A 17,919-nucleotide genomic window follows, 5' to 3' on the forward strand; every position below is an offset into this window, starting at 1 on the left:
ATTTAGAGTTCAACATAATTATTGCTGTTCGTGTCTAAATGTTCATATATGAAATGAATTTGCAAAACTTATTTATTATTATTATTATTATCATTATTGGCAATCACGAATTGCTTATTATCCTCACTTGACCAAAGTTGATGTTGCTCTGACTTTTCAGATTGCCATGACGACGGTTATGCATTTTTAATACTTATTTAGAAAGCGAAATTTTTGTCGTCATAGTTATAAGCCGTCTGTGATTTGATTTTATTCATATTTTTTCAGAGCCTAACTCAAGCAGACTTTACATTAAAAAAGGGGGTTTTTAAGTAAAATTGCGTTGCTTTAAGGAAAAAAACACCTATACAGAGAACTTAAACATCAAAACTTCATCTAAATACAAAATTTACAGATTATTAATTCCCATCATCTAAGACTAATAAGAAATAAAAATAACGTTATACGTTGTAAATAATCTTTATTATAAGTGTGCTGGTGGATATCGGCCATAAAATTTTTATTACCGCAACCTAATCACCATTTCTTTTTTTTTTTTTTCTTTTTTTTTAATGGATATGCCTCGTATTGCCTATATTAGAAAATCACCAGTCATAATACAACAGGTGCAAATTTCTTAGCCATTTCCATTCCATTCCATTTGGAAAAACAAGAAACCCAACGAGTAGGGTCCTATCGCACTTCGTGATTGCGAAAAGCGTAATTTGAATTCAAGACGTCAAAATTTAAAAGTTTTTTTTTTCTTCTTCTTCTTGCTTGAATCAATCGATTTCCTTTTGGGAGTTAGAATAACTCTTGTTCATTTCTTCACAAGAAATAAGAAATGGAATGTAATAGCTAAAATTAGCATTGACTGTCACGACAAAACTGTAGACAACGGACATCCGCGAACAACAATGAAACTCGAAACGGACGAGAAAAGGTGATCTTGAACTACATTCTTCCATTTCAAAGGAAGACGAAAATTAAAAAAAAAGCATTTGACATCAAATTTGCAATTGCTGTTCATATTTGCACGCGAAAATCTTCCTCCTTTCACACTTTTCTCTCCTTTTTCGCATCAAATTATCGTCTTTTGTGTTCTGGTATATGGTTCACGAAGTACCTGTCACAATCCCGTCGAACATGTTTGTCTTTTAAAGGACAGAATGTCAAAACTCAGACATTCTAACCCGAGACAGGCGTTGCTTGATTCTTTTGTCACGCAAAACGCACCGACAGAAAAACATCAACACACAAGACTGAAATGTTTGTTGAAAAGTCTGCACAAACGACCATGAATATTGTAATAAATTCAAATTTTTATCGAAACCGTGCCGAGTTACATTAGAAATGGCGACTGCCTTAATGCTACTCCCAGATCAATAGTATATTTGATATTCTTTGAGTTAAAATATTATTTTTTTTCAGTAGGGTAAATGGGACTCGTGTTAAATAAAATGAGCTCGTTAACTATTTACTTTTTATGGCAAAGCAAAATGCCAAGCTGCATTAAGTATTAAGGGAAAGTGGGACGGATCGATGCAGGAAAAAATTCATTTAATTATTTTTTGTAGTTGAAACTGATCTAATCTTCAAATTTTTCGCTCAGTTGTGGCATAACTATTTTAGATTATAATAACCATTCAAAGAGTGAAGATAAGGTGACATTAAAAAAAAAATGGGAGCTTAAAAAAAAAAAAAAAAACGGTCCGCCATTGTGTGAAGATACAAAAAATATTTGTTTTAGTAGCCTCTCATATGAAAAATAATCTTTAAAACAGTCGCCGAAAGAAGAAAAACTAATTGATCACATGTTTTGTCAAAACTAATTTTTTAAAAAAACATTTCATCTAACGTAGGCAGTCACCTTAAGGGTTACATTGGTGCAGTTAGTGCGTCACTTTAATACAGATGCAATATATGTTTCAACATTATTTGAATCAAACATTAACTATAAGGAACAAGGTTAAAATTTATTAAATACATATGTGTGAATTACATATTTGAAATAAATACTACATCTTTTTCACAGCTAAATGAGCCTAATGTGAATCTACATTTCTTTCTTCCTGTCTAAAAATTTTGGATTCAAGTTCCTAAAGCAATACATAATTACAAGAACAGAAAATGTAGCCAATTCCAGTAGCATAAATACAGCTTCCCAGCTATAAATCTTAGCAATGTAACTGAAGGGCAGGCCAGAAATTGTTGCTCCAACTGAAAATAGATCAACCACGTTAAAGAGATGGATATACTTATTATATATATATATATATATATATATATATATATATATATATATATATATATATATATATATATATATATATATATATATATATATATGCACACAAAGGTAAATGCCAAAAGCTCACTGAATGAAAATTTAGTTATTAACCACGGCAATCGGTAGGGATGGTGCTGCTGTAGAGTCACACAGTCTCAATTACGCGGAATTACTACTAGAAGTAAGCCCATCATTTTGTAGATCAAGAGGTAGATTAATTACCCTTCCCCTTCTAAACTTTTGAAACATAATATAAATATACCTTTGTTGCTTTTCTCCAATAATATGCATTGAGTACGCATTCTTCCAATCCCATTCCCTCCCGAGAAAATTTTCAAATGACGGGCTTGATTACTAGATCATTATACAGCTGTTTTCTCCCATTTGACCGCAATTGATGTTCCTTTGATTTTTAGATCTGGGTTTCTGTTCACTAGCCTCCACGAGCGGGAACACTCACGCACACACGGACACACCACTTAATACACACACACACACGCCTACACACAGAGCTGCAACAAACCAGAAGCCGCAGAAGACCGCAGAGAACCAAGGCAGGCCTCCTGGCAGTTTGGTCCTCTCCCCCAACCCTCTTCCAGGACCTCATATCCCCTTAAAACCATTAAGAAGAGATAAAATGGAGGGAGTGAAAACTTTCATTCGTGAAGCTAAGACCCCAAGTCATGTGATAGATTTTAAAGCAAAGCATTCGAAGAAATCAGGTTTCTTTCATAAGTGTCACGAAAAACGTGTTAACCATTCGTCGCTGTTGAGTCATGGGACTTGGGATCTTTTGTCCCAGCTTTAGCTAAGCCAATGATTGGACTAGCTCCCTCCATTTACTTATTCCTGCTCTAAGCATAAAACTGCCGAGGCGATCCCCCTCAAGGAACGAGCTGCTAGTTTTGGACTGAGTTGATATGGCCACTCGTCGACCCTGCCTACATAAACACGTTACCACCCAAGAGGAAGGACATAGTATCGGAGGCCCGTAGCCCAGAGGACATGGACGCCACCCCATAAGAAGAGAGACATACTCGTGGAGATTTGTTGTGTGCTTGATGCTGTTTTTGTCTAAAGAGAATAATGTAAAGTCGAGAGTGTCGGGTAAAAACAAAGTCGATTCTGGAGGAAAGGAACCATTTGTAAAAGCAGGAAACACAACGACTAGAATCCTTTCACAACAAAGCTTAAATTATTATTTTTTTACTTATTTATTTAATTTTTGTCTGTGAGCTGATTCTTATAAGCATTAGATTCAGATATCTACTAGATAATTCTTGGGAAGAGAACTTACCATTTGCAGCTAGCGAAGCTATTGCGTTTGATGTCCCACTAAGATATGAAGGAGCACTTTCAGATGATGAAATGCCAAATATTGCAATGAGCCCATAGTAGCACAATCCCATTAATGTTCCAACCATGCTCAGCCACATCTTTTTAAAAAATCCAAACAGAAAAAAATAAAGAATACAGAGAACAGCAGATTATAATATGATGTGATAATTTTTTCTATTTCGAAACTTTTATTGATTAGCCCATTTTTTTTTTTTTTTTTTTAAATATATACATGACGTTTCGGTGCAGTGGTTACAAGCTTTCACGTGAGATAGAGTACAAGATGGTTCAGAATCAAACAGCATTTCAAGCTCGGAAATGCCTTCATCATACTGCAGAGGGTTTTCTACGTTAGTTCGGCAGTACAAAATCAGATTAGCTGCTGCTTAGCAGCGCAACTTCTAGATTTTTTTTCTGCAGAAAAAAAAAAAGATTTTCTTGAAACTTCAAAGCACGTGTAAGCCCCATTTTTAACCGACTTAAAGAAGGGAGGTTATGATTTCGTCTTGCGGCTTTCTATGTATGTTTTCTGATTATTCCAAGACTACTGGTCCGATTTGAAAAAAAAATTATGTTTGTAAAGGTATACTTTCCAGATGGTCCCATGGTAATTTGGTCTGGATCTGCTGAGGGGTCCTGGAGAAATCCAAGAAACTTTAAATTTCACACGTTGTGGCTACGTAATCCAGCTTACGCTACGCTACGGGCTGTCTACGTCACATTTCACGTGATTTTGCCGTGACCGGTGTATTTTTCACAGTTAAGGTTTTGTCTTCGTCTTGAACGATATTTAATTCTCGCGGCATATCGATGATTAATTTTCGCTACGCCGCCTGTTAATTTTTAATCATAGCTGTTACTACGTAGCAAGGCAGTAAATGAAATATATTTTGCTACTTTAATAGTTGAATCAGTTACCTAAGTTTTTTTTTCTAATAAAAATAACTTTATTTAGTCACATAAGTGTATTTTTTTTTTCAATATTTCAGTTTTTAAATATATTTAGTGTTCAATTTAAGGAGAATTGAATACACATCACCCCTCCCCGATGATTTAATTTATGTCCCTAAATAATATATTGTAACTGGTGTCTATTTTCTGAAATTTGTGCAGTATTTTAGGTAAACTATTTCACGATGTTGCCAGTTTAATTAGAAATAAGGGTTATACTAATTAGCAGGCTTCAAAAAAGGAAGAAGTTATGAACTCCTCGGATTTGATTTTTCTTCGTACAATGTTCTATAAATACTCGAAGACACCTGTACCGATTAGGAAAATAGGATTGATGAAATCGAAGGCATTCTTCAAATATCATACTCACATTCAAAGCGATTTGTAATAATTACTATATCGTCTCACTTAGAGAACTGGTTTTTATTATTTTTTTGTTTAGTGAATAGGGGGTGATCTGACTTAGGTTCCAAATCTTTGATTGACTCTATTTGTTCTTTAGAGAAATGTTATGGGTAAAAAACAAACATTTCATGGAAGTTTCCTCACAAACGATTAAATGTAAAACCTATTGTTTAAAAAAAATGCCATGAAACAAAGAGGTATGTACTTCCTTTACCCACAGTTAAAGAAAGAACTAAAGAACATTATTATTAAGAGTAATCATAATGAAAATTTTGAATTAAGTATTCTCTGAAGCAAACATAGTATTCATTCTAGTGGATTTTTTTTTTTTTTATCTTCATCTATAATGGGGCCATGTGAAGAAACATGCGACTTTTATCACGAGTTAGATGACACATATTGTTGTAAAACATAAATTAATTTACAATGTTACAATTTTACAATTTAAACTGTTACAATTTACAATTCACAATTTTGCAACTTATAATTTCTTTGTAGTTTGGGAAACCGTAAACCTTTAAATAGTTCTAACTAAATACTGAATCCTGCCTACTTTTCATCAGAAATAAGTTGTGTCAATTGTTGCATTTCGGCTAATGAACGTTCATCGTGAGGTTTAGTTAAAAGTTTAGAGCGTTCTAAATTAGATAGAGCTATTCCTTTAAGTCTTGACTCTGCTGAGAACTACGTATACTCGTCCTTTCGCAAAGTTCTTTTTTCCTAAATCTTTGACAGCTTTATCGAGGGTTGTGTGATACGTATTGTTGAGAAATATAAATTTCAATTTACAATGTTACAATTTTAAAATTTACAATTTTACAACTTACAATTTTAAACTTAATGTGATTTCTGTTGTTTTTTTAGTGTCTCGTGCATTTGCTTTCGGAAAGCAAACTTTGAATAAAGTCGAACTAATGATGAAGACAACTTTTTTCGTACATAGTTGCACATTTTAAAAAAGCCGTCCTTCACAGTCGTCGGAAGTTTCCGAAACGCTGTGGTCTATTTCTTTCTTTAGCGTGCTCATTCTAGCTGTTTTCAGACTCATGTGCTCGACACTATCTTACTCGAGATGCACGTAAGAAAGGCTTTTACGTCATGTACCACATACTCTATCCTACGTGCTTATTTTATGTTTACACCACTAAAAAGCAAAAAATAAATTACTTTTAAATTTAAAAAAAACGTCTTCAAAAAACACCTACGAACTAAAAAGTAAAAAACAACTGATTACATTTGCATACTATTGATTACCCAAACCTAGAAATGAAATTTATTTTTCAATTACAGTACAAAAATCAACTAAACTAAACACCCAATATAAAATAAACACTGATTTTAATTAGTATACGATGAATTACTTTAAATACCTAACTAATTATATACGATTTCTTAATTTTTAATAACCTTTTGAAGTCGGGGCCTCCTATAAACTATTTCCTAACGTAACTGAGTAGGTTTAGTTTTAAAGACTAATATCGCGTTCAGTTAAATTAGTGTTTAATTCAGAATTCGGTGGGTTGTCAGTTACGTTAGATAGTAGTTTATAGGAAGCCCCGACTTCAAAAGGTGATTAAAAATTAAGAAATCGTATATAATTAGTTAGGTATTTAGAATAATACATCGCATATTAATTAAAATCAGTGTTTATTTTATCGTGGATGTTTAGTTTCGTTGATTTTTGTACTGTACTTGAAAAATAAATTGCATTTCTAGGTTTGGTTGGGAAATAGTGTGCAAGTGTAATTAGTTATTTTTTTACTTTTTAGTTCGCAGGTGTTTTTTTTTGAAGGCTTTTTTTTTTTTTTTTAAATTTAAAAGTAATTTTTGAATCTTTGCTTAAATAACATAAATTTTATCACTCAAATATAAACTGTTCCATTGCATGGGCTGTCTTGAAAATTTTGTATTGTCGAATTCCCCGGTCTATCGCATTAAAAATGCATTTCCGACCAATGTTAGGTCACGAGAAGTTACTGTGACTTCCCAGAAGTTTTAATCATTCGGTAAATCTTGTCTGATGATTCGGCAAATTTGGGGACAATTTTAAAGTGCCCGAATGTCGCTTTTCATTAGATGTACTTAAGTGTTCATATTCGCATTTGATCATTCAGCAAAATTTAGAATTTCATTCGGCAAATTAAGAATTTCCGCCCTCCCAAAATTTTTGGATCGGGGCACCGCTGTTTAAGACCCTGCAATGCAGTATAATTTAAATTCATCTTGGTATACTGTATCTATTTTGAACGTTTGTAACCGCTGCACAGTGCGAGTGCGGCGCTCTTATACGGTGGTCGGGAAGTGTACAAAAGTCGTTCTTGACGGGATTTTCTAATGTATGTTGGTATAGTATAATAAAAATCTTTTTTTTTTTTTTTTGTACTTTTCTTTTAATAAGGTCTTAACAAAGAGTAAGTATTTTAAAAACGAGTAAGTATACGTTTTTTTTTTTCAGATTTTTTTTCAGCATTTGTATTTTTTTAAAAATTTGTGATTGGAAAATATTAGGTTTTTGGAGAATCACCTAGAACTATTCAAAGCAGTTTAAAGTAGGAAATATTTGTATATTTATGATGTATGATCGTTATTAAATCAAAATATTTCCAAAACTCAGAATGTTTTGGGTCAAAATTGAAAAATATTTATTTGAAGTTTTTTTTTTTTAAACGTTATTTAAAGATATAGACAAAAAAATGGATCTTACTCACCTTCTTTGATGCCTTCCATACTAAATTGAATATAAAAAAATTATTAAAATTGCCCATGTGTCCTCAACAAGAAGGAAGAGCGTACTAAACTAAACGTATTTCACTGATAGCGAAATGCGATCTGCCACTTGTTCAAACATGATTTCTATAATTTGTTTTTAAGATATCGGATTAAAAGCTCAAATTCCATTACCCTGAGGTCAGTATGAAAGGATTAATTAATAAAACAAGTTGCAAAAAAAGTCGCATTTTCCACTTTTGTCCATGGCAGGCCCGCGCCAAGCCTGATCGGCGCTGTCGTGCAAATGTATCTTGAGCGCCCTTTATGCAGTTCGGAGAAAATATAGTTAACACCTAGAGTGAGGTATTGCAAATGAATATGGTATGGAAAAAAGTACGTTTGTCATTTAATTTATTAAAAAAACAATGTTGAAATTTAATTTTGAATTACCGTGTACGTTTTTACTTCATATCTCGAAATTACTTTGAGTTCATTAGCTCCTCTGATATGCTAATGCGTTTTAAAAAAAGGAAATATTTTAAACATCAAATTTTATGCCGTTCTAAATGTCTCTCTAATTGATGAATAAATATTCAAACTTTATATGCCTGTGAAAACATAACAGAGTACTGATCATATTTCTAAACTGAAGTTAAAAGGATATTCCGCCTTAAAATAATAGTTCTAGAATACGGATACTGAACGAAAAAGGCATTGAATTTAACATCTAATGTAAAAACTGGGTCCAAAGCTCTTTTTTAATTTAATACAAAAACAGTTAAAGGAAAAGGGAGGAGGAGAATTGAGTAATTATGGTCAAGTCGTTATTTTGTGAAACTAAAAAATTAACCTAAATTATTGTTGATATAAATATTACGCACAAATAAACAATATATAGATGAGCTTACCGTATTTTTTATGTATGAGAACATGAAGCTGCCAAATTAATCACGAAAAATTGTTTAAAATCACAAAAAGACACATTGGTCAAATTATGATTCAACATATTGACCGCAAGAACCACAATGGGGAACAGTAAATTTCTTGCACCTCATATGCTCAACCTTGTGTACAATAGACATACCGAAATAGCATTTCCGGCTTCACATTAGGAAGAAAAATGCTATTGCATGCATTAATCAGCAACACTTGTTTTCATTGTAAAACATAGCGCTTTTGAATTGCATGTTTAGACACAAGGCAATGATATTTCCTTTTAGATAGGGAGACGGATTGCTTGTTTAAATGAGCAGCATAATTTCATCTCCACCATTTTAGAAAAAATTGAAAAGTTCAATTTTATGTTTTTGATTGGAGAAATTTCCCTTCTTAGGAGCGTTTTGAATTGGTTTAGCTCGACGCCTTTTTGACTCCAGGCGCCTTTTTGACTCCAGCGCCGTCGTGTTCCGCACGACCTTGCACATAGGGACGGCGCGCCCTTGGTCCATAGGCTGTCGCACTGTGCGCTGTGCTGAGACATCATGTACATTGTTGTAAATGACATTAAATTAAATTTTTCTGTTACTAGGTCACTGACATCGATTTTAAGTTATTATAATACAGAAATATATTATACTTACAGTTGAAGATGTAGTTGATAGATGGAATACAAATAGGTGATTGAATATGAGACTGCCAAGCATGAAGAGTAGACCGACAGATAGGCGTTGCGTTGGTTTAGATTGCAAGTTTTTCTATACAAAACAAACAGAAATAATAAATTCTGTTTTTCATATATTATTAGATCACAATATTGCGTTAGAATTTTTAAAGCTATACCAATTTGAAATCTCGTGTAAACAACCTATGACAATTTAGCTATAAGGTCCTACAGTTGTTTGTGATTCCTTAGTATACGTGAAGTAAGATTCGAAACCTGGTCCAGACTAGAACGAAATAGTTCATTTAAACTAGAAATTGAATTTTTATTTTAGATTACCTTGAAATTAAGAAGTAAACAAAATTGTTCGCAGACTTTTTTGGCTTTTAGACGAAATGCTTGAATTCCGTACATTGATGATACTGCTAATTATTTTGATTTGCGTAATGTTAAGTGAAAATCTTCAACTGAATGGAATTGAAATGAGTACTCTTTGCACTCTCTTTGTGAAAGCGTTTTTTAAAGCAAAATCATCTTTTTACTTATTTGTGATTAGAAAAGAAGTTATTAAGAGCTGAATTTTCTTCGCAACGTCATTTAAAAAAAAAATAATTTGTTCATGGTTCCCCTTTCCCATTCTGAAAATGCAGATCGTTAAAATCAAAACAAAAAAAAATAAATAAATAGCATCTATTTTTTAACATATAAATAAATATCAATGGGATCAAAGTTTCATTCCAAAGTTCTTCTTGGCAAAATGAATTACGTTAGAAATATCCTCAAAAGTTTTTAGGGGGTAGGCCGACAGATTGGAAGATATAACTTTCCCAATCTCAAAAGCCTGTTCTCAAATTGTTTAGCCATCTTTTTCTGAAATTAGTTAATTACTACTTTTTGACATTTGATTCAATGTTAAATAGAGCAACTTTAAATGCTTTTATTTAATGTTATTGTCTGATTTCGTGTTTATTAATACTGTTGTTCCTGTTCCCATTCCTAACTTTAATGAGAAATTAATCTAATAAGAACAAAAAAGAAATTTCTTTCTTTTACTTTCATCCATTTATTAGCCTCCCCCCCCCCCCTTATGTGTCCTTGTTTATCTTTATGTGCATTAACTAACAACTCGGAGTCGATAATTTTCCCTACGAATCCTTAACTTTGCCTGGACTATGGATTAAGAGTTGGAGTCGGACTGATTTGGGGATAAAGGAGTCGGAGGGGAAGGTCTTAATTTTTCAAGAGTCTGAGTTGGATCCAGAGACTCGTTTTCCCTCTGACTTCTCAGCTCTGTTTCTCACGAATCGCGTACACACGGCGCCACTGAAATTTGTAGAGCTTATACTAATTTTTTAAGGGCTTTTGTCTTATTTTGGGATGTTGCGTTCCTGGAGGGTACTCCGTAAAAATCGTGCGAGGCACCGTTTCCTTTATGGAAGTAATGAGTAACTTGCAGACATGTCTTTGCTTCTGAATGCTTTACAATTTTTAACGGTAACTTTCATCCAAACAATTCCAAAAAAGAAACGAATACACAATTTTATCTTTAACCACAGATTTGACGTGCTCATTTACCACGATGATGCACCAAGTTTCATTTAAACCACCAGAAAATTTAAAGCAGAGCCGTGAAAGTTCTCCCAGTTTGTTATTTGTATTATTATTTTTAAATAATAATTGCGCATTCAAATAAAAATATTTTGAATGTAATGGTCCAAATGATACAGTTTTCATTAATATTAGAACTTTCTGGTACCGTAAAGTGTAGCTGCTCGAACTCGAAATTTCATACTTTTCGCGAATTTTACACTGAATGCTTTGTTAAACCTAAAATGTGAATTGATAATCTTGTTTTTACCACTTTTCAGACGTTCTGCTACCACCTAAAGCCTTTTTTTTTATAAGCAACAATTTTAACTATTTATATATATATATATATATATATATATATATATTTTATATTTTTAAAAATTGGGTTCGAGTAGCCCCGCGCTGGGGCTGCTTGGTCCCACTCAGCGAATCCGTTAGAAAAAGCTGTAAAACAATTGGGATCGTCCATGATATGCTATGGCGCCCCAGACCATAACTCCGAGTGTTCGTCCACTGTGGCGTTCGATAATGCACTCCGGAATGTGCCGTTTACCGGCATAGCGCCTGACACGAATTCGGCCATCATGGTGCCAAAAATTGAAGCGGGATTCGTCAGAAAAGACGACCTGCTGCCAATCAGCATGCCAGCGCCTGTGCACATTGGCCCATTGTAGACGCAGGCGGCAATGGTCTTGCGTGAGAGGAATCCTGTATAAAGGAATCCTTGCGTGCAACCCACGCTGCAGCAGGCGTCTCCAAATTGATGAAGCACACAATGAAACACCTGTAGCTGTTGACCACTATGCTACCAATTGTCTAGAAGAAGCTGTGCGGTCCGTCAGCGCCATACGCACCTAATTTCTGTCATCGCAAGCTGACGTCACATTTCGGGGTTCACTCCCGGATTTCCGCGTTGTCCGACCCTCGTCCGTCCATTGCTTCCAAACACGCATGATTGTGCTACTGTTACGTTGCACACGAGCGGCTACTGCACGATTATAAAAGAATATCCTCTTGATTGATTTGGAAAGAGAGCAGGAAAGTGCACATCAGTCAGTATCTCGTTTTCAAATATGTTTTGCAGCTAATGATAACTTTAGTTGCTTTATTTCTCTGCATTTCTTCAAATTTTTTGTCATTTAATTTGACAAAAATAAGAAAAATTGCATTTATTATTTTCCATTTTCTGCATTAGAAATATTAAGGGGGAAAAAAACTTTTCCTGTTTTATGTTAAGAAAAATTTCGGGGGGGGGGGGGGGGGGGAGGGCGTCGAGCTTATATTAGTTACTGTGTTAATTATGTAGCTATAACCTTAACACACTGTTATTTTATTAAGAAATAGAATGCAAACATAAAATTATCTTGACCTTGTTTTGAGATGTTTCCATGAACTTACGTGCGAAAGCTTGTAGACACGAAAAGCATTTGTTTAGACAACTTGCAATCATAACCTCAATCAGAAAAAGGCGGGAATAGCAGAAACTTTGTTTCATGCTCCAACCTCTACCTAGTACTGCTGCCTGTCATGGAGAAAGTTTTTTAAGTTTATACATTCAGTTATATAGGGCCAAGGCGGATTTTAAACACTTTTTTCTCATGGGTTCAAGTAGCAACTGGTGGCTCAAGTAGCCCCACTTTACGGTACTGAAATTGTGTTTAAGTACCTATTTACGGGACAAACTGCTCTGCTCTGTGAAATTAAAACAGATATTTATAGGCGAGCGATTACTAGATGGCGAGTTTTGGATGTTCTCCCCCTAAAGCAGCGTTTTTTAATTTCTTTGATTAGTGGAATCCTTTTAAGTATTCACTTTTTTCACGGAACCCAGCCTTATCTTCAATAGTATAGTTTGAATTCAACATGAAAAAATGGCTTACTTGCAATCTAAACGAAAAATACCCCAAGCAAAACTTATTGTCATGAAAAAGTAATTTGAAAAATAAGTAAATAAAAAACAAATAAAATAAAGGTCATTTCAGTAAAAATTTTGCGTTCTTGTACTAACGTAGTCACAGGTCAAACATTGACAAAAATTGAATTTATATTCAGGGTTTCGTTGCATGGGAGCTCACGGGAACTCAGCTCCTGCCCTTTTCAATTTTATGTGATTTTTCTCACTTTGGACGGAATTCAAACTGTTTAAATATGTTCTAGGGACTAAACGCCTCTCCCATTTCTTTCGTTGGAAATGAAGCCATATTTATAATCCACCATTCGTTTTGATATTTCCTCTGGTTAATTCGGAAAATATTCATAGAAAGCTTCATTCAGAATTATTTTTTTAAATAGAACTTTGAAGTGACTATTTTGAATTCGGAAAAGCAACAAAAGAACCCGGAACCATCGATTGATCTCTATCATCACTTATTTATTTGAACCCAAGAGCCCCCTTCCCTCTCCGTAATTTTATTATTTTTTTTAATTGCAAGAACTCTTATTCACGCATCGGTAAGTGTCCTTTCTCATAGTTGTTTTTCAAAGTCAACAAAATCCTAACCTCAGGCCTGGTTTGTACTTCGCTGTTTATATATATGTTCAGTAGACACGTTTCCGGCTTATATTAAAGGCATTCAAACTATAAATGTCAAAATTATCGTGCTTGATAAGGTAAATTAGTGCACATGTGACTTCGACAACAAAGGGTTCTCACTGCTACGGATGCTAACAGATGGCAGCACTACTTTTGTGGGGAACAATAACTGAAAAATTTTATTATGTATATATTTTATTCTGTAGATCAGCGGTTCTCAACCTTTTCCCCCGTTGCGAACCCCTTCCAAACTCGGAAAGAAGTTGGCGAACCCGTTGGGTGCGAGGTAATAAGTTACAAGCAGCAAAAAAAAAAAAAAAAAAAAAAAAAAACGCGCGTTCACACAACAACACATACACAATAAAATTTGTGAGATGTTTTTTAGTTTGATGCTGCTGCATAGTTATAACAAGAACGGAAACACATTTGCAAAATATTGAATTACAAATATTGCAACAAACTAAAATGATCGCTAAAAAATGAATGCAAGACAGATTCACCAAAAAATAAACACAGTGATTATTCTGTGTGGAGCTTCAATCAACTTAGAAAAGTTATGAAATGGGATATTTGTGAAACAAAGAGGCTCAAAGTTTTGTTGAAATTTTTCTGGCCCTCGGGTACATTTATCTCTATTATCACTAAATGAGCAGTCAATTAAAGAATGATCTTTAAAATACCTTTCAGAGAACTCTCAGATTAACTAAATGAAATTTTTTCTTATAGTAAAATGAGAAAGATCTAGAGGTCTAAATCTTCTTGAAAAGGACTACGAGCCTAGCTGTTTGATAAAGATTTACTGTTTACATTAATCGTTTGATTGCTGAAGAATTTTCTTGTAATTATGCTATGGTAAACTACGTATACTGAAAAATAATAGAAGTGTCTATTTTCAACATACGCATTTACTCTTAATTTTTACACAAAATGTAATTTTTATCAAAACAAATATTGTTAAGCTCACTCACTACAAGACAAATTTTCTACACAAATTTCATAAACTCCTCTTTTACATATAGCGCAAATTAAATTGCATGGTTAAATTCCGTTTTTTTTTTTTTTTTTTTTTTTTTTGCTGCGTAAACCTCACACTGCCAAACTTTTACCCACGAAAATTTTTCTATAGTAATTAATTTTTCATACTTCCTGTGGTAGTTTTGGGTTGCTAGCCATTCTTTCCCTTTTTCGACAATAAAGCTCGAAGTAAATTGTAATCAATGTAGTGTGAAAATTATAGCAACTAAACAACAGCGTGATCACGCTTCTATGCATTTTTGACTCAACACAATAGAAGAGATATATAGCCTTTCGTCAGGCTCAAATGGTAAAGAAACTAAACATCAAAATCTTTTAGGCGCTTGCATATGCTCCATGTAATGTTTTCATCAAGTTTAATCAACCTTTCCGATCAAAAGCTTCTGAGGAAACGAACGCTTTCAAATTCTTTCATCTGAGGACATATTCATAACTAGACCTTTTTCCGCACGGCTTCAGAGCTATCACCTACCATTGTCAATGGAAGCGCTAAAACCGGCACTTTGCAATGACAGATTAAATTATTTAAATTTAAATTATGTCAGGAAGTTTGCAAATATTTTCAAGCTAACAGTATCAAATGTGCGAGAGACAAATAATTTAAAAAGGAGCAAAATTTACTTGAAACCACTTGAACAAGAAACTTCATCAGAAACAGGCATGTTAAAACTCCACCATTACAGTATTTTTTTTTTTTTTTTTTGCGAGCCCCTTGAAAAGCTCTCGCGAACCACCGGTTGGGAGCCGCTGCTGTAGATAAAGATAAAACATCTACATCTGCATAAGCATTGATTTTTCAATGGACAATATATCTGGGCACCAAAAAGATCCTCTTCCTCTACGGTTTCCTTGGGGAACCCCACCCTTTCGGTGTAAAATTTCTACATTTAAAAAAAAATGTATCTACTTTTCGAATTTTTGAAAAAAAAAAAGTATTGTAAAAAAATATTTTGAATACAGTCTGATAGTACAACCTAACATTATCTCAGCTCAGGAATTGCAAATTGAAATGTTTTGGAGAGCTTTGGATTCCATCGATCTGAGCTATTCGTTATGACTGGACCGCAAACCGTAATGGCCGACATTTTGTACACTTTCGTTAAATGCCTGATTCCTGCATTTGTTCTCATTTATTTTGATCGCAGAAAAGTTTCAAAAACTTTTCTGCGTCACAATTATTGTGCAATGAAAGTTTCACCTTCTATTTAATTTGGCTCGTGCAGGGAGGGGGGACAGAGGCAACTGCCACTTCCAAAAGTAAAAGGTTTTCTGAATTCAAAATCAACAATAAATCAAAAAATAATAGTGTTGATCTTTTCATGGGTTGAAAGAAGGAAGAATTGGCTTAATGCGTGCGTATTTTATATTTTTTTATGTTATTACTTCAGAAAAATTAAAATGGAACTTCGAAAATGAAAGTAGGGAGTCTACTGTGACCGTCCGTCTCGATTTTTGAGGCCATGTTCTGAACGTTTTAGAAGGTCATTTCATCAGTAATGACGTTAAAATCCACAACGTAGCCCCATTTTCCAAAAAGAAAGCTTTAAAGGCGCTGCTCTACCTTCGTAACTACCCCATTCCACTTTTTTTGTTCACTAGCCGCCAATGAAGAGTGTATATGTTATGCACTGTGGAGAATGTCAGCATTAACTGGTATTCACCGGAAATATTCAGTCTTTCTGTGTCTTTTCTACGCGAACGTTGACATTCATTGGCGAATGTTGACATTTACCAGCGTTCGATCTTTTATAGAAACATATATATTTTATTGGAACACTGTAAATTCAAGAAAAGCCAGAAGTCATTTTTCAAACAGTATTTCGTTTAAAGGTAGGAATCGAAATAAGCCGACTGATTCACAGTAAAAGTGTCCTCCATTCACATATATAATGCAAATGTATTTATTTGTTTGAGTTTTAAATTTACTGTTATAAAATATGAAAAGCAAAACAAGTAAGTAAGTACCTTTGCAGAAGACAACTGTCGTCTGACGAAGAAATCTGTAAAATACCCAGCAGCTATTCTACCAACAAAACCTCCAATTTCCACACTGCTGGTGAATGCGCTGGCTGAAAATTCACATAAAATTAATTTACCCTGTTATCACTATTACTCAAATAATTCATTGTTAAGCGTATAATACGTGGTCATTTTTCTTTTTAAATGGTTTCATATTACATTTAAAGAACACATGAGACCTATGGTCCGCAGATTGCGTATCGCTAGTTTACTGTTTCTTAAGTTTTTAAGCTGACTCTGTACATTGCGATTATCTGCCTACAACACCCTCATAGGGAAAGAAATCAGTTTCCATTTGCTTCTTAGTCTCTGGGGTTAATGTATACGGGATTTCATTCTCTTATTTGCTTTTTTAACTTTCACAAAGTTAAAAAAGCAATTTTTTTTATATCCAGTTACTCTCAGAAAGTAGTTGTGGACACAACGCGCAAAAATTTATCCCTCAATTCATTCAAAAAAAAAGGTTGATCTTCCACGGAAAAGGTTCTGCCACAACCTCAAGAGATTGGATTTAAGAACGCGATTGGAAGACACCGCCTCAAAGGAGACGAATTAAGAAAAGGCTCACAGGCCTGAGAAATCAACGTTAAAAGAAGCTTTATAAAAAGCATTACACGATTAAGAACCGGACACTTCAGACCAGGAATATGAAAAATCCATAAAGATAGAATAAGAACCTATCGTCCTTGCAACAATTGCCCAGACGCACCATTAACACCCTTTCACGAGTTTGATTTTCTTGCCGTTTTACGCCCCTGATTCTAATTGATGGATTCCCTCCCTTTGACCAAGAGCGACTCTACTCTGAGAACATTAAAAAGATGTCTTTTGGAATTCTTGCCATCTATGGTTTTATTTGATCTTCTGTGAACACGACACCACCACCAATTCAAAAGAAAGGGTTGGCTCTGAAGTTGAAACATTGAAATTCGGTTTCTTTTTAACAATTAACCCGACTGACTCTGTTATTTGATGGGGGAAAAGTTAAATAATACAAGTAACCATCGTATACCAGAAAGCTTTATTACTTACACAGGTAAGAACTCCTAAAATAAGGAGGGGGGCAACCTACGGCCCGCGGATCATACATGGATGTATTTCTCAACGCTCACATAACGTTCTCCCAGCCGCAACCACCTCCCCCCCCCCCACACACTAAATCACAGTCATTTTAACCTCTTTTTCACTTTACCTCTGCTGAATTTTCTTTTCTCTTCTTTATCCTTTGGCTTCCTTAATTCAGTGGCAAGGTAAGGGTCATGGGGATCACGACCATCCCCCCTTACCCTCCCATCTAAGCCGTCGACAATAGTATCCGTCCACATTGTCTTCACTCACTGTATGAATAAAATGTAAACGATTTCAGTCGTCTTTTCAATTCATTAATTATTTTTGAAAGCAAATTTTTGAAATTTCTTCTTTCATTGCTTATGAAATTAATTAGTAACGTTTATGCGTATTAGGAGCCCT

The 17,919-nt window shown here is 34.3% G+C and overlaps 1 protein-coding gene across 1 annotated transcript in view; it reads right to left on the reverse strand.

Moving 5' to 3' along the window:
- Positions 1-1,949: 1,949 nt before the first annotated feature.
- LOC129217153 (glucose-6-phosphate exchanger SLC37A4-like) overlaps positions 1,950-17,919 on the reverse strand; it is a 42,831-nt gene continuing 26,861 nt past the window's right edge. Inside the window, exons 6-9 of the mRNA XM_054851413.1 lie at positions 16,396-16,499; positions 9,253-9,366; positions 3,567-3,705; positions 1,950-2,199 (exon numbers count right to left, since the gene is read on the reverse strand). Of these exons, the coding sequence (XP_054707388.1) occupies positions 2,036-2,199; positions 3,567-3,705; positions 9,253-9,366; positions 16,396-16,499 (521 nt within the window). The 3' untranslated portion in view covers positions 1,950-2,035. The remainder of the gene's footprint in view (positions 2,200-3,566; positions 3,706-9,252; positions 9,367-16,395; positions 16,500-17,919) is intronic.

This window comes from Uloborus diversus, chromosome 2 (assembly GCF_026930045.1).
Source record: "Uloborus diversus isolate 005 chromosome 2, Udiv.v.3.1, whole genome shotgun sequence".
Lineage (NCBI taxonomy): Eukaryota > Metazoa > Arthropoda > Arachnida > Araneae > Uloboridae > Uloborus > Uloborus diversus.